A 25,060-nucleotide genomic window follows, 5' to 3' on the forward strand; every position below is an offset into this window, starting at 1 on the left:
TTAATAGAACTTAGGAAATGTGTGAGCACAGTGACAATCTGTGAAATGGTAACGCCAGCTTATCGTGGTGCTTATCTGTATTAGTTACACTCTATAAAACCTACCACCAAACCTTGGGGGATTTAAATTAAAGTGAAGCATGCTGTGTAAGGGGTGTCTCTGCATGTGAGTAGGAAAGGTGATTGTAAGGGTCTAGGGTGTTATATGCCTCTGTGTTTTCTTTGTGTGTCCATGGGCATCATCATTCATGTTGAGCAGTGTTTGAATATGTGTTTCCCCACCAAGGGCAGCTATGATGCCAGGAAAGAGCACTGGGTTTGGAGTCACACCAGTGTAAGTTCAAATGCCTGCCTTAACACCATTGACTTGCTGTGTGACCTTGGGCAAGTTGCTTAACCTCTCTGAGCTTTAGAGGGGCTAATAATCTCTACCTCTCAGGGATAAACCAATGTAAGTATAGCTAACCTTTGTCCATTGATGGCTTTTGCAGGTTTCTGTTTTTCAGAACCATACCACTGTGACAGTGCCCAAGATCTTGGCCTGGTACTTTCACCCTTCTGATGTTTCTTAGGAGCCTGGGTAGGAACACCTAAGGACAGGGCCTATGGGATGGAGGAGATTTGCTCCTGGGAGCCAGAACATCCTATTTGATGCATTAGCATTCAGTGAATATCTGTGGAATGAATGCTTAGAGTCCACTCAGTGGACTTAGGGTCCATAGTGTAAATTGGACAGATGACTGCATTTCCAATCCAAAACCAGGACACATCCTCTGACCCATCACCTGATATGTGGGATGAAAACAGGGCAAAATTTTTGAAGTTGGGACCACTTTTGAAAACCTAGCAGTGGGGTTGGTTGGGATGGTCACATGGATAGGAGAAGCTTCTCTCCCTTTCCCCTTCCCCACTTCCCTGGATGCAGAAGCAGGTGTCACTCATGCAGTGGGCATACCTACCCTGTGCACCTCCCATATACTGTAGAGGGCTGATGCATCCCACCATCCCATAGCACCTACCCCACAGGCACACTTCACACCCTGCACCGAAAGCTAGAGGGTGGAGGGAAGAGGAACTCATGGCTCAATCTGAAGGAAGAACTGGAGCCTCCAGATTATGGGGCTAAGTGATTAAAAGCAGGGCTTTGAGAGTTTTTATTCTCCTTGGGTTGTAAAAGCTGAGCCCAAAGGCTGCTGAGAGCCCCAGATTGCCTCACCTGCCGCCATGCCTTTGGCCTTTCAGTCCATCTCACCCAGTCCTACAGTGGGCCAACAGCTGGATGCAGTGACTTTCCCAAGCTGAATCCAGCCCCCCACTGTCCTCCACCTCCCCCCTATCCAGACCACCATTTGTCAGAGGTGGCTGCTGAGAGGGGAGAGATGTGGATTTATGGCTGCTGACTTGAAAAACAAAGTTGCCTTTTGTGTTAGAATTGGGGTGGGGGTGGGAGGGGGCGTGGTGAGCTGGTGGTGGAGTGGGAAGGTGGGAGGGAGGGGCAGGGTTCAGGGGCCCAAGGCAGGCAGTGAGGGGCTTGAGGGGCTAAGGAGACAGACAAAGGGATTCAGAGGCTTCTCAGAACAGGGTCACCAGGCAAAGGCCCAGATGGATCAATCACCCCCAGCAAAGCCCAGCAGGACCTCTGAGCCACCACAGTCCTCTGAGGCTATTTGTAAACGCCAGATTCCTGTCCACCCACACCCATTCAAGCACCCAAAACCCCACACAGCCCCTCCCCTTTTCAAAACGTACTCTTTGGATTCAGAACCTTAATTCAACTTTCAGATTTTCCTTTGGAAGCCCAGGGAAGTAAATACAGGTCTTCTAAGTTCATACTCTTCCCCACCCCAAATGACCACAGCCAGTCAGTGTGGAGATTCTCCCCTAAAAGAGCCAGACTCATGGCCTAAGTGGGGACCTGGATGATGGGGAAGTACGATGCCAGAGTGTTGGGAAGGGTGAGCCTGGACCGATACCCACGGGGACTGGGAGCAAGTTTACCAGCCTTCCCGAGACTCAGGTTCTCTGCCATCAACTCCATCCTTGTCATAGACTTATTTTTTGGCAGCTGGCTGGTACAGGGATCAAACCCTGGACCTTGGTATTATCAGCACCACACTCTAACCATCTGAGCTAACCAGCCAGCCAACGCTCATAGACTTTCAGACATGGGACATTTACAAGGGCTTTGAGAGTTTAAAGAGCATGTGAGGTAAGACTTGGCCAGGCTGCTTGCCCTCCAGGGGCCACAATGTCCCAGCCGTATCCCACCAGTGGTTCTGCCCAGTGGATCTGGTGGGTCTGGGTGGAGGCCAGAGTAGCCATCGGGTCCTGAATTCAGCAGGTGTTTTAACTACACCTCGGAGAGCCACATCCAACCCCCAGAATGAGCCTGGCCAATAAAGGCATGAGTTTATGGGCTTCATAAACATTTTACTAGAAAAATCAAGGCCTCAATTACTCAGTGGCCTCTTCCAACTGACAGCTTGTCTTCTGGGGCCCCTGTAAAGCCCGAGGCAGAAGTAACATAGAAGAGGCTGAGCTCTGGTTTATGCCTGGCTGCCCCCCGCCCCCCAGCAGCCCCCTCACCTTTCAGGCCTTGCCAATTGTGTCTTTCCTCACTCCTCCAGAGGGCTCGAGGCTCCACCACTAACTGCCTGAGCCTTGTCCTCTCTGAGGGAAGACGGCTATCCCCTTGGAGAAGACAGCCACCACCTACCACTTCTTCCCAGACCCTCAGCCCTGCCCTTCCATAACTTCTTTGCTCCCTTTTAACTCAAGATTCTACCATTTTCCCTCAACAACACAGCAAGTAGCTACTATTTGCCAGGGACTGTGCTAAGCACTTTACAAATACATCTCACTGAGTTCCTCCTGCCGCAGCAGCTCTAGCAATGTGAGCTGTTACTGTCCCTATTTTGTAAATGACAAGATAGAGGTTCTGAGAGATTATATCACTTCCCCAAGGTTACACAGCTCACAATGGTGGTTTTGAGATTTGAACTCAGTTTTGTATGATTCCAGAGCCTTGACTATTAATCTCTTCCTTGTACTGCTACCTCAAAAAGTTCTTTGCAAGTATTTCCCCACTAGGAGCAGAAATCCTCCCGTGTGACCTTCTCTGCTAGGCAGTGTGACGGCCCTAGCATAGGATCAAATGTGGACCTTGGTATCAGTCTCTGAGTTCATGTGGCCAAGAAGGGAGGGAGCAGGCAGGGGCAAGGCTAGGCTAGTGATGAAGACAGAGAGGAGGGGTCGTCTCTGTGGGGCACCAGAGAGTGAGAGAGCAGGAGAGAAGGCAGCTGGGGGTCTGAAGCTTTGCCTCGGGTCTGGACCAGTGCTGTCCAGTAGAATTTTCTATGATGATTCTATTGATTTCTATGAATTTTCTATTGGTGCTGTCCCATAATACAGCCAGTAGCCACTTGTGGCTTTTGAGCACTTGAAATGTGGCTAGTGAGTCTGAGGAACTGAATTTTAAATTTTTGTTTAATCCTAGTTTAAATGGCCGTGTGTAGCTAGGAGCTACTGTCTTGGACAGCACAGGGATGGTACTGCTGATGGTTGAAGTTACTCTGGTCCTTTGGGAATATAAGGCCTGGTGGGCTGAGGCTAGCCCGAGGTCTGTTGCTACTTCTAGATGCCACATTATGAGGGGGCCCCCACCCAGGGCTCGGCTACAGGAGGGTCTCCAGGCTCAAGACTTCTGAACATCATCTCACATCACAACTGCTGAGTCAAGGGTGTTTCACCTCAGATGTTTCTCAGGGGGCACCCAGACCTCAAGTATTTGAAGGGCTGTTCTGTGAAGAACAAATTTGTTTGTGTCTTCTAGAGCAGCATTATTATAATGAAACTATAAAGCAAGTCACCTAGGCAATTTTAAATTCTAGTAGTCACATTTACAAAAAGGAAAAAAAAGAAAAGGGGGTGAGGTTAATTTTAATAATAAATTTTACTTTATCTGATGTATCCAAAATATCATCATTTCAACATGTCACTATTTAAAAATAATAAGATTTTTACATTCTTTTTTGGACTAAGTCTTTGAAATCCAAAATATTGTCATTTCAATTTGTAATCGATATTTTGAAAACCATTAATTATTTTTAATTAAAAAGTATTACTCTTTCCCAATTTTTTTACTATGGTAAAATACATATAACATAAAGTTTTCCATCTTAACCATTTTCAAGTGTACATTTCAGTGGTATGAAGTACATTCATGTTATTGTGCAGCCGTCACCACCCCCTGTAGAGCTCCATCCGAACATGCCCCCCGATCTTTTTATCATCACACACTGGAGAGGAGTCTGGCTGTGGCCGAAGGGTAGGAGGCCTGAGCTTCCTTCCCAGTGCTCTGCCTTGCCCCTTCGCTGCCCCTCTTCATCCCCCTGGAGCCTGTCTAATCAGATCCAGGCCTGACCTTGCCAGAGGTCCTGGACCAGGAGGAAAGTTCCCCCCTTCTCCCTGAGTGGCCCTAGGTCTGGCTCTCAGGAGACCCCTCCCCCTGAGGTGATTTATAGGAGTGTCCAGGAGCCGTTTCCTGCCTGTTTCTGCTCACTTCCAGCCCGGCGGATTGCTGGGCTCACTCTCTGCCCCTCTGTCCCTTCCACAGCCTGGCTGTACCCATGGTGGGGGCAGGGAGAGGCTAGGAGACTCCCAGATTGCTTGGGGACAAAGGTGTTTTCGTTTCTTTTCTCCCCAACTGCCCCCAAGCAGGCCTTTGTCTGTCCTGCCTGTTGCCTTCCCTGGCCCTCACACCTGGAGGGCCTCCCAACCAGCCCATTACTCTCTCCCATCACCCAGCTTGAAGTGGTACTCCCAAAACTGTCCCCACCAGGCCAACAGGTATCAGCAGGAGTAGAAAGCATCAACAGCCAAAGTCACAGCACCACCAACCACAGGCAATGCCTCCAGCCACAACAGTAACTCATCCACATCGTCATCAACCACACGGTGGCCTCCAGGATGATTTGTTCAGAGCTCAGGGTTCTCAGAGGTCCAGCCCTCCACCCCACTTACCCATATTAGCCTGGGGACTCTCTCCCCAAAGACACATGATGAGAGAGTGTCCTGGCTCAGTGGCCTGTTGGCACAAGCCAGGCAAAAGCAGAATTGTGAACCAATCATGTCCCACCCTGAGAAACTGGAGGGGACCTAAGTGACCCAGAAATCCTTTCTCCCCTGACTTCCTAAAGAGAAAATGCAGTTGTCTGTAAAACAAGAGGGAGCAGAAGATTCCAAGAGTCTCCAGCCAAGCTGAGTACACTCTCCTGTAGATTGTGGTTCTGAACAGGGACGAGCTGTTCATGAAGATGGGCAGGGGGTCAGAGCTGGAAGGGCCCTGCAGAGAGAGTACCTTGTCCACACCCTTGATTTATGGCTGAGAGGACCAGCCCTCTGAGACACTGCATGCCCAGGCTCTCAGCAATCCCTGGGATGTGCAGGGCTGACCAAAGGGTTGGGTAAGGGTGTGAGGAAGGGAGGGAAGAAGGAGCCTTGGATGAAGAGGACCCGCCCTCCCTGGACCACACCTGTGTAGCCAGCTGGGCTCCCAAGGTGGGCTGAGGAACCATCTCTCCAACCAGCAAGAAGAGGCTGTTCCAATGTGCAGTCCACTCCGGGGTTGGACCTGCCCTTGGAGGGTGAGAAACTTGCTGGAGAACTAAGAGACACCCCAGCAGAGCCCTAAGCCTCAGTTTCCCCTTTTTAAAATGAAGGGATTGGCTTCAGATTAGTGGTTTTCAAGCACTTTTAAAGGCAAAGTTACCCTTCAAATTGAATGGTTGTAAGAATTGCAACCAAGTAAAGCAGATAGAGAGATACAGCGGGGCGCTGCTGTGATGGAAGGGAAGCGTGGGCGGGGAGGGGCTCAGCAGCATCCCAGGGGACCCTTAGGACTCCAGCCACATACGGTGGAAGAGCATCGGACAGGCTCCTTGCCCGTGACCCCTCCAGCTCGAGCATCATCTCTCACCTCACATTCAGTTGTACTGTTGTTGCTTAGACTGGGTGGGGGGCCGTAGGGAGTAGAAGTCAGACTTTCTCCATCCTCAGCACCCTGATTAAGAAGCAGCCCTCTTTCCCTTGCCTCTTTCCTCAGGCCAGCTCCTAGCCCTGGTGCCTCCAGGGAGCCCAGAATGGGGGCTAGAAGCACAAAGGAATCAGTTCCTTAATGAGGAGGCATCTGTAGTCAGCAGAGCCATTAGTCCCCGCCCCAGGTCCCTGGGGGACTTCAAGCTCCTCTCCAGCTGGAGGGAGGAGGGGGCAGGCAGCTCCCCAGCTCCTGAATGGGCAGATCCCAGGACAGGGGTGGGCACAGACAGCTGACCCAGGAGCCTGGGTGCCCTCTCCACTCCCCAGGCCCACATCCAGCCCTGCCCTCCTGGAGGTTGAGGCCTGGAGGCAGTAGAGGGGCCCCAGCAGCATCTCAGCCCCCTCTGCACCCCCAGCCCCTGGGCTGACCTGAAGGCTCTTGGCCAACACGGCCTTTGGCCTGAGACAGGGCAGGCTGACTTCACACTGCTCCCTGGGGATTCTCTCACCAAGCCGGACAAACAGGGGCACCAGCTGGGACCCTTGGCCCCACCTCCTGCCCAAGGGCCCCAATGTGCTGTTTATAAGGGCCATGCCTACATGGGGACACGTGAGATTGATTACCCACACAGTACCAGGATCACACACCTGCCACAGGAGCTGACGGATTCAAACCCCTGTCCCCATGAAGACAGGTACACTTGGAGCACATACACGGAGATACAGCCATGCTTCCCAGCAAACACACACCCTGCACACATGTACAAAGAGGCGCACACACCCATCAGCCATGCTCCCAGGAGGCCCTCAGAGAGGAGGAGGTGGGGCGGGGGATCTTTATGCATGTTTATATGTAATGAACCACATGCAAATGAGATGGAAAACGCACCACAAAGGAGCCAGCCCCCAGAGACGGGTGGAAGGGCACAAAGGCTCGGCCTTCCTGGCTGCCCTGGAGTCTAGACCAGGCAGGATTGAAGGGGCCTGAGATGGGACGTGCCCCTACCAGGGAGCCAGGAGCAGGAGCAGGACAGCCCCAGCATCCCTGCTGCTGTGGGGGAGGGCTCCTTCTGGGAGGGGAGCAACTGTCCCAGTTGATGGAGTGCCTGAGGGGAGGGGCTGCCTGCCTAGACAGATGGTGTACCGCCTTCGCGCACTTGAGGCAAAGTGGATTTTAATGAAATAGCAGCCCTGGTGCTGAAGCTGGGACTCCGTGTGGGAGGGGCCCCTTCCCCAGGCTTTACAGGGTGGAACTTGGGGCTGGGTGGGCAGGAACACTTAACCAGCCTAAAATGAGGGAGTGGGGGGTGCATCACAGCCTCTCTGCACTGGCCTCTGCAGACCAGAGTTCAGGGGCTTAGTTCAGATTCCCAAAAGGTGGGGAGGGGTCCCTGAATATTTATGATACATTGAAATGTAGATTGGTAGGTCTGTCTTCTGAGAGGCTTGTCACCTCAGATGGAGACACCACCCTCTCGGGGTGCATAGAGAGACTGCAGGAGAACTGGGGGTGGGGGGTGGTGAGGAAGGACAAAAAGCCATGGGTAGCCATGGTCTGAAGACCAGTGTCCTTGCTGGCTGACATTGGGCTATGTGCTTCCCCTCTCTGGGCCTCAGTTTCCAATTCTGTAAAATGTGAAGTATAATACTTAGGCCTTGACACCTTAGGGGCAGTTTATGAAAATAAATCCAAAAGCAGCTGAAAAAATGAGGAGCAAGACTCGGGAGCAGGGCTTTCTCTGATTGGCTTTCATGACTCAGTTTTGGGAGAGACCAATGCCTCCCAGAGAAGCCACCCAACAGCCCACGATTTGTTAGAGGTTTGTCATTCAGGAGTTTGCTCAGACCTTTCTCAAAATATCCCAGCCCAGCCTATACCACCTCTTAGGGGGAGATGTTTCCTGCCGACGAGAGGCTGGGGCAAGAGCTGATGTGCATCTGCCAACTCCAGGAAAACTCTGCCCCTCGGTGGGGTGAGCTCAGGGTCTCCAGGCTGTAACCCAGCCACACTCCTCCCTGCCCTCCCCTGCCCCTCCGCAGCATGCCCTACCATGCGCTTTTCTTTTCCCAGCCATGTCGGACTTCCACGTGCACCCCCAGGCCACCGTGGGTGAGGAGGGCGGCGTGGCCCGCTTCCAGTGCCAAATCCATGGGCTTCCCAAACCCCTGATCACGTGGGAGAAGAACAGAGTCCCCATTGACACGGACAATGAGAGGTGAGCCACGTGTGGGAAAGACAGGGCGGACTCTGGGCCTTGGAAAAGGACTGCCCACAGCTCTGGGGGCCGCAGCTGGTGCCCACAGGTGCCTGACACTGTGGTGTTTCTGCAGCCTTAGTTGAGACCGAGTATCCACATGGCTTGCTGGGCCCAGATTCTAGGCTTATGGATGTGTTTGAGGACTGTGTGTGATCATCGACAAGGCTGGGATTGAGGGTGTGTCTTCCTGCAAGTCCCAGTGTGTGTCTGTGATGACGACTGTGATGTTGGGACAGTACCCAGGTCCTGGGCTGTGTCTCTGACGCTCAGTATCCCTGTGGCCGATGGTGTCAGTGGCTGTGCTGGTGGTCATCTGTGTCCCCCCCCCAACAGGTACACATTGCTGCCCAAGGGGGTCCTGCAGATCACAGGACTTCGGGCCGAAGACAGTGGCATCTTCCACTGTGTGGCCTCAAACATTGCCAGTGTCCGAATCAGCCATGGGGCCAGGCTCACTGTGTCAGGTGAGGGTCCTTTGGCCTGATCAGTTCTCCCAACCACCCCAACTGAGCTCCTAACTCCTCCCCACCCTCGGATCCATCTGTCTTCAACTGGCCTCTGGAGACTTGTAAGTCAAGCACACACAGAGCACCTTCTAAGCGCAAAGCTCTGTGCTGCTCACCAGGAGGGCTCAGAAGGGACCCAAGGCCTGGTGCCTGGCTCAGGTCCACCTGGGGAAGCCCATCCTCTGCTCATCCCCAGGGGCTGCCCCGCTGATAGAGGCCCTGCAGGCATGGATGTTAGGAATGTCCTGGTCCCCCTGGCCTGTGACCACAGGACCTGGTTTCAGGGCTGCTGTTTGTTTCCCACCCCGATGCCTGGGTTGTGGGTGGGGTGAGGAAGCGGGAACATTCCTAGCAGAAGTGAGGAACTGTAGCACCTTCCTCCCAGGCTCGGGCTCCGGGGCCTACAAGGAGCCGGCGATCCTTGTGGGGCCTGAGAACCTCACCCTGACTGTGCACCAGACCGCGGTGCTCGAGTGTGTCGCCACGGGCAACCCGCGCCCCATTGTGTCCTGGAGCCGCCTGGGTGAGCCTCATCCCTGCAGCCCCAGCCCCTCCTGTCTCTGTCCCACCCTCTGGGAGGGCCGGTCTCATCACCCAGCTCTGGGGGAACTTTGAATCCTGTTTGTTCTCTTGGGGGTCCTTTCTCTCTCCGTGGCCTAGGGAGGGGTAAGTTTCCCCCTCCTGTGGGACCAGGGAGGTCAGCCCGCCCCCTACATTCTCCCTCCCCCATGGGATGGCTTAGCTCCCTGGGTTACCTCGTCCAGTCCCTGTCGCCCTACCCTCACCCCAGCATCAGGACCCCCAGGACCCCTCTGCCACCTCAGCACCCCAGTCTCTTTCCCCTCCCGCTCCTCCTGCCCTCTATACGCTGGCCACAGGAGTGCCCCAGCTAGCAATCCCAAGCCCCTCAAAATCTCAGCCTGTTGTCACCTCCTCACCCTTGGCCCCCCAGTCTCTAGCCGGGCCCCTAAGTCCCCCAGCCTAAATCCCTAGGCAGCTGAAGGAGGGAAATGAAAGGGTGCAGATGGGCCCACATTGTCTGGGCAGAAAGGTCACTCGGGAAGGAAACTCTGGAGGGGGTGGGGTGGGGTCCACATTCACAAGCAGACTGTGCCACATTGTAGCAGCTGAGTGACTGGGGAAGGAGGGGGCAGCAGGCGGGATAATGGAGTAGATTTCACCACTTCAGGGACTGAATGGAGAGCTGTCTCCTTGTATTCTGACGGTGCTAATCTGATCCTGGGGGGGCGGGGGCCGGGGTCCCTGGGAGAGACTGGAAAGAGTGGCCTCACCATTAGGAGAAGCCTCTAGGCACCACAAGGACCATCTGGTCCAACATTTCCCAAAGCGTGATCTGCCAGGCGGGAAAGAATGGCTTGGAGGTCTAACAAGTTTGGGGAACAAAGTTAAGCAGACCCCCATTACTGCGGGACTTCTCAGGGCATTGTGACTGACAACGCAGGAGTGGAATATGGATATTTGATCACAGAATTTTTTTAGGAGAGACAAACCGGGTTGGCAAATGTTGATCTAAGTCAAACCCCTTACTTTATGGACTGAGAGACAGAGGGGAAGGAACTTGAAGGTCCCCAGTGGGTCAGTGAGGATATGAGCATCAGGACCCCCATTTCTAGGCGAGCGGGTTCGGTGCTGCTGTCCGCCGCCCCTGCAATGCCGTGTGCAGTGCTTGTGGGGGAAGGTGCAGAGTCAAAGACTGGGGATCCCTGGAAGACTGGGGGAGGGGCAAGGCCTCTGGCACATTCCTGTGCTTCTCCTCTTCCACGCCTGCCTCATTCCCTCTCCTTCCTCCTCAGATGGCCGCCCCATTGGGGTGGAGGGCATCCAGGTGCTGGGCACAGGAAACCTCATCATCTCAGACGTGACCGTCCAGCACTCGGGCATCTACGTCTGCGCAGCCAACAGGCCTGGCACCCGGGTGAGGAGAACAGCACAGGGCCGGCTGGTAGTGCAAGGTACTGACGGTGACCCAGGAGAGGAGGGAAGGGCTTCCTTCCACGCGGCCCCTCCTCCTGTCCGGTCCTCACCTCATTGGTGTCCCTGGCCAAGCCCAACCCTCTCTCACCCCCAGGCCAGGCCCAAGGTGGCAGCTCTCTCCCCAGGAATGGTGTGCTTGGTCATGTGCGGCCCCCTCCAGGCGCATGGCCATCCCTCCACCCCAGAGTCATTTCCACTTTCTAGTCACAGCTGCTGTCCCCCCACATGCTGTTTTCATTCACACATGTGGCACTTCCATGCTCACACCTGCCTGTCTGTGGCCACTCCCCCTGCATGCTCGTCACTGTCACGCTCTCACACCCCAGCTCCACCTCCCACGCAGAGCTGGCCTCCACCCCCACGCGGGGCCTCTGCGGCTCCCCAGGCCACGTTGCCCAGCTCCAGCCCTGCAGCTCAACTGTCCCCATGAACTGGGCTTGGATTTCCATTTTCAGGGTTTTTCTGTGGTTGTTCCCTCCCTGAGAGCGGGAGAGGGGGTGGGAAATGGGAGAATTAGGAACTTAAATGCCTGTTTGTTTAGCATTCCATGTGCTGTTAATCTGTCCAAATGAAAGTGATGGAGCATTTCATTTCTTGGGTGTTAATAGAGGCTCGAGGGCTGGGATTGGAGGAGAGCGGAATTGAACGTGGGGGCGAGGGGGGCCGGTACTGAGGGCTCATCCATCTCCCCGTCATTACCTCCTTCGAGGTGCAGCCAAACCTATTAGCACATTTATTTATTTAACAATTTCCCGAACAGGGAGCTCAGCTTGATTGCTTTCGGATACAAATGTCAGTTTCTTAAATAGTCATTAAAATAGAGCCCTCTCTTGGGCCTGCCCGGGGTGGAGGGGGTGGGAGGTGGGCCATCTCCGGGAGCCTGGGCAGGGGTGGAGGCTGGGCCCCACCTGGAGGAATCTCCAGGGGGTGGATATGTGTGTCAGAGCCCACCTCACACCCTGTGGACTTCCCACCCCTTCCCCATTTCCCCTTCCTCATCCCTTCACTCACAGCTGTCTCCATCCCTCTCTACCTGACCTCCGTGACTCCACTTCTCTGTACCCCCACCTCCAGCCCCAGCTGAATTTGTCCAGCATCCCCAGTCCATCTCCAGGCCAGCTGGGACCACAGCCATGTTCACCTGCCAAGCCCAGGGTGAGCCACCCCCTCATGTCACGTGGCTGAAGAATGGACAGGTGGTGGGGCCAGGAGGCCACGTCAGGCTCAAGAATAACAACAGGTATGTGTGTGGTATGTGTTGGGGCGAGGACCAGGGAAGAGATGAGGAAGGGGACCTGGAAGAAGTGGCCTGAGCAGACTGTGCACCTCCTGCCAGAGAAGAGCATTCAGTTGGGAGTCTGGAGACTTGGGCTTGAGTCCTAGGTCTGCCTGGACTCAACTTGCTGGGAGACATCAGACAAGTGGTTTGTCTTCTGGGGGGACTCAGTTTCTCCATCTCTGAAATGGGGACATTGGGCTGACCTCTCGGGACACTCTGAGAGGAAGAGGATATCTGAGGCTCTCCCTCCCCCTGTAGCACGCTGACCATTTCGGGAATTGGTCCTGAAGACGAAGCCATCTACCAATGTGTGGCCGAGAACAGTGCTGGCTCTTCACAGGCCAGTGCCAGACTGACCGTGCTGTGGGCCGAGGGGCTGCCTGGGCCCCCCCGCAATGTGCGGGCAGTCACCGTGTCATCCACCGAGGTCCGTGTGTCCTGGAGCGAGCCCCTGGTCAATACCAAGGAGATCATCGGCTATGTCCTGCATATCAGGAAGGCTGCTGGTGGGTGGGGAGGAGGATGAGGCTGTTTCTCATCCCAGTCGACCCCACATGTCCTGACCCAACCCCTTCCCTTCCTTCTCCCCTCTACCTGGCCACCCTCATTGCACCAATGCCAGTGGAACTCCCTTGTGTCCCTCATGCTTCCCTGCCCTACCCTTTTTCTCCCCAGACCCACCAGAGCTGGAGTACCAGGAAGCAGTCAGCAAGAGCACCTTGCAGCACTTGGTGAGCGACCTGGAGCCCTGCACAGCCTACAGCTTCTACGTCAAGGCCTATACACCAAGGGGGGCCAGCTCAGCCTCCGCCCCCACCCTGGCCAGCACCCTGGGTGAAGGTGAGGCCTGGACGTGCAGTACAAATCCAGACACTCAGGATATCAGAGCAGAACCACCATCCACGCTTGTTTGGGTTGCGCACTGGACTTGTTTGGGTTGCGTACTGGACAGGGTGCCTGGCCCTGAGGCTGTGTCGGGGCTGGGTCTACTTGGAGGAAGGGGCATCTTTCTCTAATTCATGGAGTGGTGCACAAGTGCACACCCTGGGTCAGGGGCCAGAGAGCTGTCAGGCCCTGGGGGTCCAGGTCACAGATGGAAAATGGAAAGGCAGAGCTGTGACTGAGCCCTCACGTCTTGGTTTCCTCCTCTGCCTGCAGCCCCTGCCCCACCCCCGTTGTCAGTGCGGGTCCTGGGCAGCTCCTCCCTGGGGCTGCTGTGGGAGCCTTGGCCCCGGCTGGTCCAGCACGAGGGCGGCTTCAAGCTGTTCTACCGCCCAGCAAGCAAAGCCTCCTTCACTGGCCCCATTCTGCTGCCTGGAACTGTCTCCTCCTACAACCTCAGCCAGCTCGGTGAGGCGGACACAGCCTGAATTTAGGGAGTCAGGCAGGGGTGCGGTGCTGAGGGCCAGGAGGTGGAGGCAGGGGTAGTCACTCAGCGGCCCTGCCTTCCCCCAGACCCCACTGCAGTGTACGAGGTGAAGCTGCTCGCCTACAACCAGCATGGGGATGGCAACGCCACAGTCCGCTTTGTGTCTTTGAGGGGAGCATCTGAGAGGACAGGTGAGGTGCGCTGCGGGGCTGAAGACTGGCAGCAGGAAGGGAGGCCAGGGGCTGGGGGTGGGGAGGGGGCAGGGAAGGGAGGAGGGCAGAACAGTGCGTGCAGCCCTCGAGAACACAAGCTTAGACCTGAGTTTGAAGCCTGGCTGTGCAGCATTCTAGCTGTGTGACCTTGGGCAAGTTCCTTGACCTCTCTGAGCCCCCGTTTTGTCCTCTATAAAACAGAGCTAATAATACCTACTTTATAAACTTGTGGCAAGGATGAAATGGTCCATATAAATTGCTATTCCCAGAATCTGGCACAAAGTTAGTGCTTGATAATTGGTAAAAAAGAATTGGAAAGGTTGTCCCCTAGGCAAAGTCAAAGGGTGTGCCCACTCCCTCTTGGGGGTGGGAGCAGCTGAGGGAGAAGGAGTCCCCAGAGACTGGGTGTCTGGGGGTACTTCAGGCCAGGAGGGCCACAGCCCCCAACCTGCCCCTGCCCCCCACTCCAGCCCTGAGCCCACCATGTGACTGCCAGAAGGAGGAAGCCACCAACCAGAAGTCTACCACAGGCATCGTCATTGGCATCCACATTGGGGTCACCTGCATCATCTTCTGTGTCCTCTTCCTCCTGTTTGGCCAAAGGGGCAGGTGGGTCCTGGCTGCGGAGATGGGGCTGGGCTGGCGTGAGGGTAGGAAACAGGCCTGGAGAAGGAGGGGAGGAGAGTTTGGGGCTCACTGCCTCTATCTTTTTTCTCTGTCCCTTTGTTCTTGCTCCTTCCCATGTCCCTCCCCCTAACTCTTGGCTCACCCCTTAGGGTCCTCTTGTGTAAGGATGTGGAAAACCAGCTCTCCCCTCCTCAGGGCCCCCGGAGCCAGAGGGACCCTGGCATCCTGGCCCTGAATGGGGCGGGACAGGGAGAGCGGGGCCAGCTGGGCCGGGATGGGAAATGTGTGGACACGAAGGAGCTGGAGCAACTGTTCCCCACAGCTGCGGCGTCAGGGCAGCCAGAGCCCAGATCCATGGTGAGTGTCTCTGCCTTGAGCAAACCTCCTGCTTTGGGCTTTGGCCACCTCCTGATCCTGACCTCCCTTCACCTTGGCTGCAGGCCTGGGGCCCTCAAGCTGACACCTGTGTGACTAGCTCTTTCCCCGGCAGGACCCTGCAGCCCCAGCCCTGTGTGAGGAGACCCAGCTCTCCATGCTGCCACTGCAGGGGCTCAGCTTTCTGGAGGGAAGGACGACAGAGGCCAAGGCCCCCTGCACAGGCCCCATGGCTGCCCTACCACCCCAGGACATGAACCCTGGCCTCCTGGGTGAAGGACAGGTTGCCTGGCCTTCTGTGGCACCAGCTGCCCAGCCAGCTCACTTGGGACAGTAGCCAGTGTCTGGCAGCCTCTCGAGGGGGCAGCCCCTGTTCTCAGGTCAAAGGCAAGATTTCTCCTGTCATGTGGGATTTGGATGGTCCTGGGGGCTCCCCACGTTTCTGTCCTGACTGCCCCTCAGGTTGTCAAGATCTAAGGCAACCTTGGCAGGAGGGACCTGCCTCCTCTCTCCTGGCCCAATGCCCCCCTCCCCTCTCGCTGGTACCCACATGACTTGGAACTGAACCATTTTCCTTTAAAAAACAAAACAAAACTTAAAATCAAAAAAAAGAAAAGAAAAAGCGAGAGAGAGGGAGAAAGGAGAGGAAGGTGAATTAGACTCCAAAAATATGCCCCTGCTGTGGCTGGGCCCCTGATACTGTCACCCTCCACCGACCTTGTTTTCTCAGGACGGATTTTTGCTGTTTTGGCTCTCAGCACCTACCTCAGCCGGAATGAATGTCCTTGGGGCAGTGGGGCGGTAGCCTCAGCCCTCTGCCCCGCAGAGCCCGAATGCACTCCTACCTCAAGCCCCCTTTATGGGCACCCCCACTCCCTCCCCACCTATGTTGTTGTCCAGAGTTGGAAAAAAAAAAAAAAAAAAAAGGTACCTCCACATTCCCCCGTTTCCAGGTGTGAAAGAAAACGTCTACCTCAAGGCTGGCTCTGCGCCTGGCCAGCGATTGTCACTGGACCCTCCTCCCGTGCCACCTCCACAGCCCACTTGCTCCTCCCCAGAGATCAGGCCAGAGGCTAAGTCAGCAAGGGGGGGGGAGGCCTCTTGGGCCTATAGAAATAAAGATGGCATTGGTCAGAGAGAAAATGTGAAAAAAGCCAAAAATGAGAGGAAATTTGTTCCTTGAAGTATAGATTTTTATCCCAAACTAGCCACTTCCCAGCACGCTGCCTGTGCTGGTCTCGTCTCGTCTCCCGCTTGACCCTCTCAGCTGACCCATCCTCCGTGGGGATCCCGAGCACCCTCGGCCCAGGCCCTGGGAGGGACGGATGCCACCCCGCAGCCTGTCCCCTGCCCTGCAGCCGCAGAGCCCCTGGGGCAGGCCTGGCCCTGGAAGGTACTTGTGTGACGGGTGTGTGCGCGGGGTGGGGGTGGGAGCGTCCCTCCGCCTCGTGGGACACAGCCTGACCCACTCCCAGACAGTGGGGTGACCACTGTCAGCAGATGTGGCCGGAAGCTATTTTTATACAAGGTGTGTTCAAGGGTTATGTTCTTGTAACTTTTTGTTTCTCTTTTCTGTTGTGTTCTTTGAACTACTTAGTTAAAGAAGGGGGGGGGGGGACCCAAGGAAACAAATACCTATTTTTGGTTACATTCAGAAACATTTTTTTAAACAGCAGAAGGAAAACTTTTTTTTAAAGAAAAAAAGATGTGTATTTCTTAAGAATGAGATTAGACCATAAAGTCCCTGACCCCCAACCCTCTAGGGACACCCCACTCTGAACTTTAGTTATTAGCTGAAGAAGGTAGAATTTGTGGTGTTTTCCTAGAAACTAGAGTTGTGTCCATGTGGACTTGGGGAAGGGCCGTTCCTCCCCTTTTCCCAAATGACGGGCGGATGCCAAGGGCTCCGCAGAGCTCTGAGACAGTGTCTCTCTGTCCCCACAGCAGCTTGTCACTGAAGCTCCCCTCCCTTGGGAGGGGTGGGGCTGGGGGGCACCTGTCCTGACTTGGGTTTTGTCACACTCTACCCATTTTGACTGAATAAAAGTCCTGTTGCCAAAGTGAAAATTGAGTTTTTTGGTGGCTGTGTCAGGTCCTAGGGGCTGGGGACGGCAGAGCCTGGGATAATAACAGCAGACCCCGTGAGGGTCTCCTCCATGTGGGTGGCAGTCCTAACACTCCCCCCGACCCCCGGTGAGGTACATATGCCAGTGACTGCCATCTCCATTTTCAGCCAGTGAAACCGAGAAAAGAGCAGGGAAGTAGAGACATCCAGAATCTCTCATGGCCAGTTAGTGGCAGGACCAGAGTTTGCTTCCAGGCCAGGCCGCCTGGTTTCAGGGCCTACATTCCAACCACCACCCCATGCCTCCTTCGCTGGCAGCAAGGAAACCAAGACAGGTCCTGCCACTGTATAGTAACGGTCTGTCCTCCAGTATGGCCCTCGCCAGTTGCTAGCTAGGCAGGGCTGTGCTTTCCACGCATTGTCTACGTGGAAAGTCTGTTTCCCTCCACATTCTAAAGTTGAGGAAATGGAGGCTCTGACTGAGTGATTCTTGCCAGGTCACACAGCCAGGACCCCTGGCCAGGCCTCTCTGTTCCTCCGATGTCCTCTCTGTCCAGGCTCCTAAAGCCAAGTGTCTGGGGCTGCCAAGGCTTATGATAATCCAGCAGAGGCCTGGCTTAATGGCAGTTATGCTGACAAAGACCTGGAGGTCTCAGCAACATTAGCTGCTGCTGAAATGGAAAGCCAGGGCTCACTCCTAGGAGGCTCTGCAGGACTGGAAGGAGCAGAGGCACCTTTTAAAGGGAACATACCAGGATAGTGGATTGTAAACTGGGTTTTCCAGCTGTGGCTTGGGTGTGAGGGAGCTCGTGGTGGGGGGGTGGTGGCAGGGAGTTCACTCCACATTTTTCTATCTTATATATTAAGCTTTTCATGAGATTTCACTTGAAAACAGGATTCTGCTCCTAGAAGATCAGAAAGCCCCTGGCCGGCCACTTGTGGAAGAGGCCCGTGGGGTGGCTAGGCCCAAGGTCAGGACAGGACAGATGCTGAACCAAGGGAAGCCTGAGGCCCACATGGCACCTGTGCTGAGTCTCAGGGGGAGTTTGTTGACTTGCCCTGATTCCCCTAGAGGAAAGAACTAAGCCCGGATATAGACATAAGACTCCACCTCTCCTTACACAGGACTTTGCACACACACGAATTTTTCAACAGCTCCCACCATCCAAGGGCTGCCTGGGGAAGTGTTGGTTCAGGCAGTTCGTGTGGGGGTGGGAGAGTAGACCAGTAACCCCCAGCGCCCCTGACCCCTCTAAGAGTCCAAGATGCTAGTTCCCTGCCCCCCCCCCCCCGGCCTCAGGTGGTATCTGGAAATGTTTAGAAACCACCAAAATATGATCAATGTAGATGTATGCAGATTGCACACAAGTCACATGCACATGTAGACAGGGTCTGTTCTACCATCACAAGGCTCTAAGCCAGCTAAGGTAGACAGAAGACCAGGGTTCCAGGTAGGAAGTAGCAGAAGTAGGTGTTAAAGCTGAGTGCTGGCTGGAGTCTGGGTCTCTCAAATAGCCCAGAGGCCTCAGGTTGAAAAATCATTTTTGGCAGAAATCAGCAGCATCCAGGGCTTGCACCCTGCTCCAATTATCTAATGCTCTACAACAAACCACCCCAAACCTCAGTGGCTTGACAATGTTCATTTTGCTCACAAATCTACAGTTTGGGCAGGGCTGAGTGGGTTCAGCCACTTCTGCTCCACTTGGCTTCAGCCAGGGCAGCTTGGCACCTGGGGGTGGGGCGGGGGGTGGGGTGGCGTGGCGTGGGGGTAGGGGTGGGGGTGGGGGCTGGAATCACTCCTCAGCTCCCATGTCTGGTGGCTTGCTACTGGCTGTCAGCCAGGACCGAAGCCGAGGCTCCTGGCCCCAGCATCTACATATGACATCCCCGGGTGGCTTGGGCTTCCCCACAGCATGGTGGCTGGTTCCCAGGACGGGTGTCCTGAGAGAGAGAGCCAGGCAGAAACTGCCTTGTCATTGCTAACCTCGCCCCAGTGACACAGTATCACCTCTGCTATATTCTGTTCACTAGAAGCAAGTCCCTAAGGCACGCCGTGTTCAGGGAATTCAAGGGGAATTACATTCCACCTTTTGGTGGGAGGAGAATCAAAGAATGTGTGGATATGTTGAAAACGACCACAGGACCACTCAGGAGGGACGGGAGGAGAACAAACAGGAGCTGGGAGGCAGAGAGGGGAGAAAAGCTTCGCCTGTGACCCAGGGCATGGGCGTGGGGTTGGGGGACACAGCTGAAAGGGCTGCAGGTGGGCTGCAGGAGACAGACAGTGCTCCCAACTCCTAAGCCAGGCCCTGTTTGGGGGTATCATCCCTATAATTAGTGAAGGTCAGTCAGGGGTTCCAGTTCTGAGGCTACAGGAAGGGGATCAGGCCCCTGTGGACACCTGCGAAGAGACCTCTCCCGATGCCTGCTCCCTGTCTTCACACGTGAGGGGTGAGGGGCCAAGGGTAGCTGGTGCAAGCCTGAGGCCCCACCTTTCCAGGATGGCAGACCCCAGAATGACAGAGCTGGTGGGGAGCGCTGACTCTCATGAGAGCCCGTGAGGGGCATGAGTGGCTGCAGGTCACAGGGAGGTGAGAAGCAGAGCCAGGGCTGGAGCACACCACCCCCTCCACCAGCCAGGCCACAGGAAGACCCTCAGTGCTGGGGTGAGTTCCAGAGCCCAGAGGGCAGGGAGAGAGAGGAGAATGGGGGTGTAGGTGGGAATATGAAGGGCAGATGAGCCCTCCTGGAGAGAGACAGAGACAAAGAGACACAGAGACAGAGACAGAAGGAGAGACAGAGGCGCAGTTAGGGGAGGAAGCCTGCTCAGCACAGAGGGGGAATCTGGGCTAGTGGGAGCAGCCAAGGGCGGGGCCTGTTATGAACTCCGGATCCAGGCAAGAGTCAGGCAGGAGGACATCTGAACCCATGCCACCCCCTCAAAGAGGTATTACAGGGACCGATTTGGGGGCTCTGGAGCAGGAAAGGGGTGGGGAGAAGAGAGGGCTGGGCTGGGGAGGAGCCCAGCTGGCAGAGAAGGGAAGGGCCTTGCTTCTGGGCTCAGGAGGGATGTATGCTGGACTCTGAGTTCCCAAGGACATGGATGGCCTGTTGGTCACCCTGTGCCACGTGCCACCACCACAATGCAGGGTCTGGCCCTGGCCATCACTCCACAGTGCTCACAGCCTGCGTCGACACTGCCCCGCGCAGTTTCTTCTCATCTCTGTGCCTCTTTCTGCAGATCTCTCACGGGCTCTCGGGTGGCACCCCGGAATGCTATGATGGATGCCCTGTGCTGCTCTGGCCCCTGCATTTACCTCCTTGCCTCATAATCTGGCTTGCATTATGTGAATTGCATCCCCAGCACTCACTTAGTAATTGTGTCTTGATGTATGCATGCAGGAACAGGGTGTCTGATGGAGTACTGGGGACACTGTCACAAAGCTGCAAGGAAAGGGCTCTTTGGTTCAATCCCTGGCTGGTATAGTATTATCTTGTGTTAAGCAATAGGAAAGTTTTGTGCCTAGAAGCTTGGGGTCATCTCTCCCATGGTCACTAAGTCCCCAGTTATTGTGGCTGTGGCTGGGTAGGGAGAACCAGGGTCTCAGGAGGAGCAGAGAACAGGGAGCATTTCCCTTCTGCTCCAGCTCAGGTGTCACCTTGTATGGGGGACCTTCAGGTGCCACATGCCTTCAGCCCTTTGCCACCTGGGAGCTAGGCCAGAGCTCATGCCCTGCTGTTGAGGGCAAAGAGCTCTGACTCCTAATGAGAAATGTGGCATCTGGAGCTGAGAAGATGGTGGCTCTGGCTTAGGGTGTGGACACTAGAGTCTGATTGATGTGGTTTGAACCCCTGCCTCTGCCATTGCCTAGTAGTGTAATCAATCATAAGCAAATGATTTAACTTCTGTAGGCCTCAGTTTTCTTATCTGTAAAATAGGGACGACATGCCTCATCTCAAAGGGTTGTTGACCCAGCTGGCTTCTTTGCAGAAATTGACAAACTGATGCTAAAATTCACAAGGAAACACAAGGGACCCCAAATAGCCAAAACAATCTTGAGAACAAAGAAGAACAAGTTGGAGGACTCAAACATCCTGATTTTCAGAGTTGCTACAAAGCTACAATAATTAAAACAGGGTGGCATTGGCAAAAGGATAAACATATGAGGGTACCTCAAAGAGTTCATGGGAAAATTGAATTACAAAATAATATGAATCTTTTTGAAGACCCTTCACATATATCAATGGAATAGCATTGAGGGTCCAGAAATAAACTCTCACATTTATTGTCAATTGATTTTTGACAAGGGTGCCAAGACAATCCAATAAAAAATTTTAAAAATAAGGGCTGGCCTGTGGCTCACTTGGGAGAGCATGGTGCTGATAACACCAAGTCACGGATTAAGATCCCCTTACCGGTCATCTTTTAGAAATAAATAAATAAATAAATAAATTTTTAAAGAGTCTTTTCAACAAATGGTGCTGGGACACTGGATATTCACAAACAAAGGAATGAATTTAGACCCCTACCTCATAACACATAAAAAACTTAAATAGATCAAAACCCAACATGTAAAAGCTAAAACAGAGACAAAACAAAGAAGAAAACTTGTTACATTTTTGTGACCTTGGATCAGGTAATAGTTTCTTTGATATGACACCAAAAGCAAAAGCAAGAAAAGAAAAAATAGGTAAATTGGACATCTCAAAATTTAAAACTTCTGTGCTTCAAGTAACATCACCAAGAAAATACAAAGACAGTCACAGAATGGGAGAAACTATTTGCAAATCATACCTCTGATAAGGGATTTATGTCTAGAATATATAACAAACTCTTACAACTCAATAACAACTCAGTTATAAAAAGTCAAGGAACCCAATTAAAAATGCACAAAGGATCTGAATAAATATTTCTCCAAAGAAAATACACAAATGGCCAATAAGCCCATAAAGAAATAAAAAATCAAAACCACAAAGAGATAACACTTCACTCCCACTAGGACAGCTAGAATAAAAAAGATAATATCAAGTGTTGTCGAGGATGTGGAGAAATTGAAACCCTCATATGCTGCTGGTGGGAATGTAAAATAAAGCATTGGCTGTAAAAAACCGTCTGCCAGTTCCTCCAAATGTAAACATATAGTTACTCTATGACCTAGCAGTTTCATTCCTAGGTGTACACTCAAGAGAAATGAAAACGTAGGTTCACACGTACACTTGTACTGATGTCCACAGCAGCATTATTATAAGAGATTAAAAGTGGAAACGACCCAAATGTCCATCAGCTGAAGGATGGATAGATAAAACGTGGTATATCCTTACAATGGGATATTATTTAGCAGTCAAAAAGAATGATATACTGATAGGCACTACAACGTGGATTAACCTTGAAAACATTATAATAAGTGAAAGAAGCCAGGCACAAAGGGCCACATATTGTATGATTCCATTTATAGGAAATGTCGAGAATAGGTAAGTCTATAGAGACAGAAAGCGGATTGATGGTTGCCAGGGGCTGGGGGGCTGGGGGGAAATGGGGAGTGATTGCTGGTGGGTACGAGGTTTCTTTTTGAGGTGATGAAAATGTTCTAAAATTATGGCAATAGTTACACAATTCAGTTAATACACTAAAAGCCACTGAATTGTACACCTTAATGGGGAATTCTATGGTATGTGAATTACATCTTGATAAAGCTGTCATAAAAGTGACGAAGCTGTTTGTGGAAGTGACGTGTGCAGTTTAAGTTCAAACCATCCTGTTGTAAGATGTAGAGAAGCTGGAGTGGGCATGGCAAAGAGACCCTAAATGTGTGAGGTGGAGAAAGGAGCGTGGAGGGTGAGGGAGTGGGAAAAAGAAAAAAGTGAGCTTTAAGGGATTCCTGCACCTGGCCTGGCCTCCCTGGAGCAGAGGGAGCTCTCCGTCCCAGCTTCGCAGCCTGGAAACTCTGCTCCTGGGAGAAAGGCTGTGACTGGAGGGTTTTGCTGCCACCTTGTGGAATCAGCAAGGATTACAGCCACGGAAACGGACGCTTGATCCCTATCCATGTCCGACTGAACACAGCCATCAACATGCGTTAAGCCCCATACAATAGAGAGATAGACCCAGCCCTCAGTAAGCTGACATTCTATAGGCCTGAATACAAATAAGTGCAATCTATCCAAATACTTACTTGGATGAGTACCAGCAACAAGCTGGAGAAATAGAAGAAAATGCAATAGCTGAAGTACTGAATAAAGGAAGGCTCTGAAGAGGAGGGGAAAAGGGGGAAAGGCCAGCCAAGGCTGAAGGCACTGCATGAGCAAAGCCTTGGAGGTGTGAACGTGCATGGTGAACTCACTGAGCAGCCGCAGGCTATCATTTGCAGCATGGAGCCTGGCACTTAGTAGATACCAATAAATGTATGAACAAATGACTTCGATTTCCAGAGCTTTTTGCATGGTTGATGTGTCTGAGGAAAGCCTTATACGGCTTTCCAGGTTGAAAGAAAGTCATCTAAAGGGTCAAATAGCCTGAAGTTTCCTAAGACAAGGAAAGGGAACTCCATGGAATCCTTACATCCCAGTGATAATGATGATACCTCTGTTATTACTGCTTATGGCATTTTACAGAACACCTTCCTGTTACCTCATCTGAGTCTTCTCACAGCCTTGCAGTGGGCAGGGCTAGATTACTGTCATCCTCTTATTTGACAGATGAGGAAACCAAGGCCCAGAGAAGTGAGGTGGTGGATCTGGGGCTTGGAGCTCAGACTCTTTGTTCCACGCCTATACTGTCTGCTGACGTGTATCTGTATATTAACGAGAAGGGGGCAGGGGAACTTAGGAGTGGTGGGGTGGACTAAATTAGCTCAAATGGAGATTTTCTTTTTGAAGGGTGAGGAGAGACCCAGAATGTCAGACAACCACACCCTCCACAAATAGAAGGACTAAGGAGATTGGGCATGTCCTAAAATGCAGGTTGGATCAGGAAACTGCCATCACTACCCACTGCTCCCAGAACAGTCCAATGCCTTTAGCCTGACATTCAAGGTCCCTTTGCAAGAGGCTGTGTATCCCAGTGGTTAAGAGCATGGACTCAGGTTTGTAATCCCTGCTCTGCCACTTTCCGGCCATGTGAATTAGTGAACGTCCTTTAACCTCTGGGGTCACCATTTCCTCCTCTGTAAACTACGGATAAGGATAGCACCTACCTCATAGGTTGTTGTAAGCAGTAACTGAGTCGGTACATGTAAAGCACTCAGGACCACGCTTACTGCTGTTATTATTAATCAGAGCAGAGCCTTATTTTCTATTCCTGTCATTGAGTCCAACCCTCCAAGTTGGGCTCCTGGCTTCTCTGGAATCTGCCATGCACAGTGGTGCCTCCAGGCCTTTCCAAAAGATTTCCTTCAGCCTGAAAGATACCTTTCCACCTACCTTCCTTCCAGATCCTTCCAAATATCGCCTCCTCCTGATGTCTTCCCTGATCGCCTCCAGCTAGAACCACTTCTCCCCCTTTGCCCTCCTCTGCACCTTGCTTAACCCTCGCATGCAGAACCAGTTCCTCCTGCAGCACAATGTGATAGTATGTTTGTCTGTCAGCCCTGCTCTGAGAACCTAGAACTAAGGTTTCTGAGGACAGATACGGTGTCTTTCTTATCTCTTGATAACCTACCAGTGCTGCCATGCAGTAGCACTAAACTCTCAATAAATGTTTGTGGAAAGAAAGCAAGAAAGCAGGGAAGAAAAAAAAAAAAAAAGGAAGGGAGGAGAGAGAAAGAAAAGATGGAAGGAAAGGAGAGAAAGAGATGGAAGGTGAACCAGAGATGAAGCCAAGAGACACCTTAAGAGAGACCAGCCCCAGTTCCATTTACCTTATAACAACTTCAGGGAAAGAACGTGGAGAGTGGAGACTTTGGGTAATTTGCAACTCTTCCTCGGGTCTTATTTTCATTCCTTGAACCATGGCATTGAAACAGAATTTGAAAACGTCAGAGTGGCTCTGGACTTGATATTTAGCCTCTCTGAAGCTCCATTTCCTCATTGGTAATAGAGATAATAATGGGACTTATCTAATTGGGTTGTTATGAGGATCAAATGAGAAAATAACTAGAAAATCCTTGGCACCTGGTGCAAAGTAAGCACTCAATAAATGCTATGTATTATGATGGTGATGGTTCGGTGATTCTAAGAATTCCAGACATGTGCGATAAAGGACTGCAGAGGGCTACGGGAGGGAGGTGCTCCCTAGGCTTGGAGAGATGCCTATTGTCCCGGCCTGGCCCAGCGGTCACTCAGAGGTCACATGCTTTCTCCCAGCCTCTCCACCTCCCCTCGCCCCCCGCCCCAAGATACACAAT

General features: G+C 52.9%; 1 protein-coding gene across 1 annotated transcript in view; it reads left to right on the forward strand.

Annotated features, from left to right (window-relative positions):
- Nucleotides 1–25,060, forward strand: part of IGDCC3 (immunoglobulin superfamily DCC subclass member 3) — a 59,878-nt gene that overhangs the window by 20,949 nt on the left and 13,869 nt on the right. Inside the window, exons 3-15 of the mRNA XM_063090039.1 lie at nt 8,107–8,251; nt 8,627–8,757; nt 9,185–9,322; nt 10,614–10,772; nt 11,869–12,034; nt 12,332–12,579; nt 12,749–12,913; nt 13,232–13,423; nt 13,529–13,633; nt 14,125–14,263; nt 14,431–14,638; nt 14,772–14,928; nt 15,924–16,049. Coding sequence (XP_062946109.1) covers nt 8,107–8,251; nt 8,627–8,757; nt 9,185–9,322; nt 10,614–10,772; nt 11,869–12,034; nt 12,332–12,579; nt 12,749–12,913; nt 13,232–13,423; nt 13,529–13,633; nt 14,125–14,263; nt 14,431–14,638; nt 14,772–14,928; nt 15,924–16,049 — 2,079 coding nt within the window. The remainder of the gene's footprint in view (nt 1–8,106; nt 8,252–8,626; nt 8,758–9,184; nt 9,323–10,613; nt 10,773–11,868; nt 12,035–12,331; nt 12,580–12,748; nt 12,914–13,231; nt 13,424–13,528; nt 13,634–14,124; nt 14,264–14,430; nt 14,639–14,771; nt 14,929–15,923; nt 16,050–25,060) is intronic.

The sequence above is a fragment of the Cynocephalus volans genome, chromosome 3 (assembly GCF_027409185.1).
Source record: "Cynocephalus volans isolate mCynVol1 chromosome 3, mCynVol1.pri, whole genome shotgun sequence".
Lineage (NCBI taxonomy): Eukaryota > Metazoa > Chordata > Mammalia > Dermoptera > Cynocephalidae > Cynocephalus > Cynocephalus volans.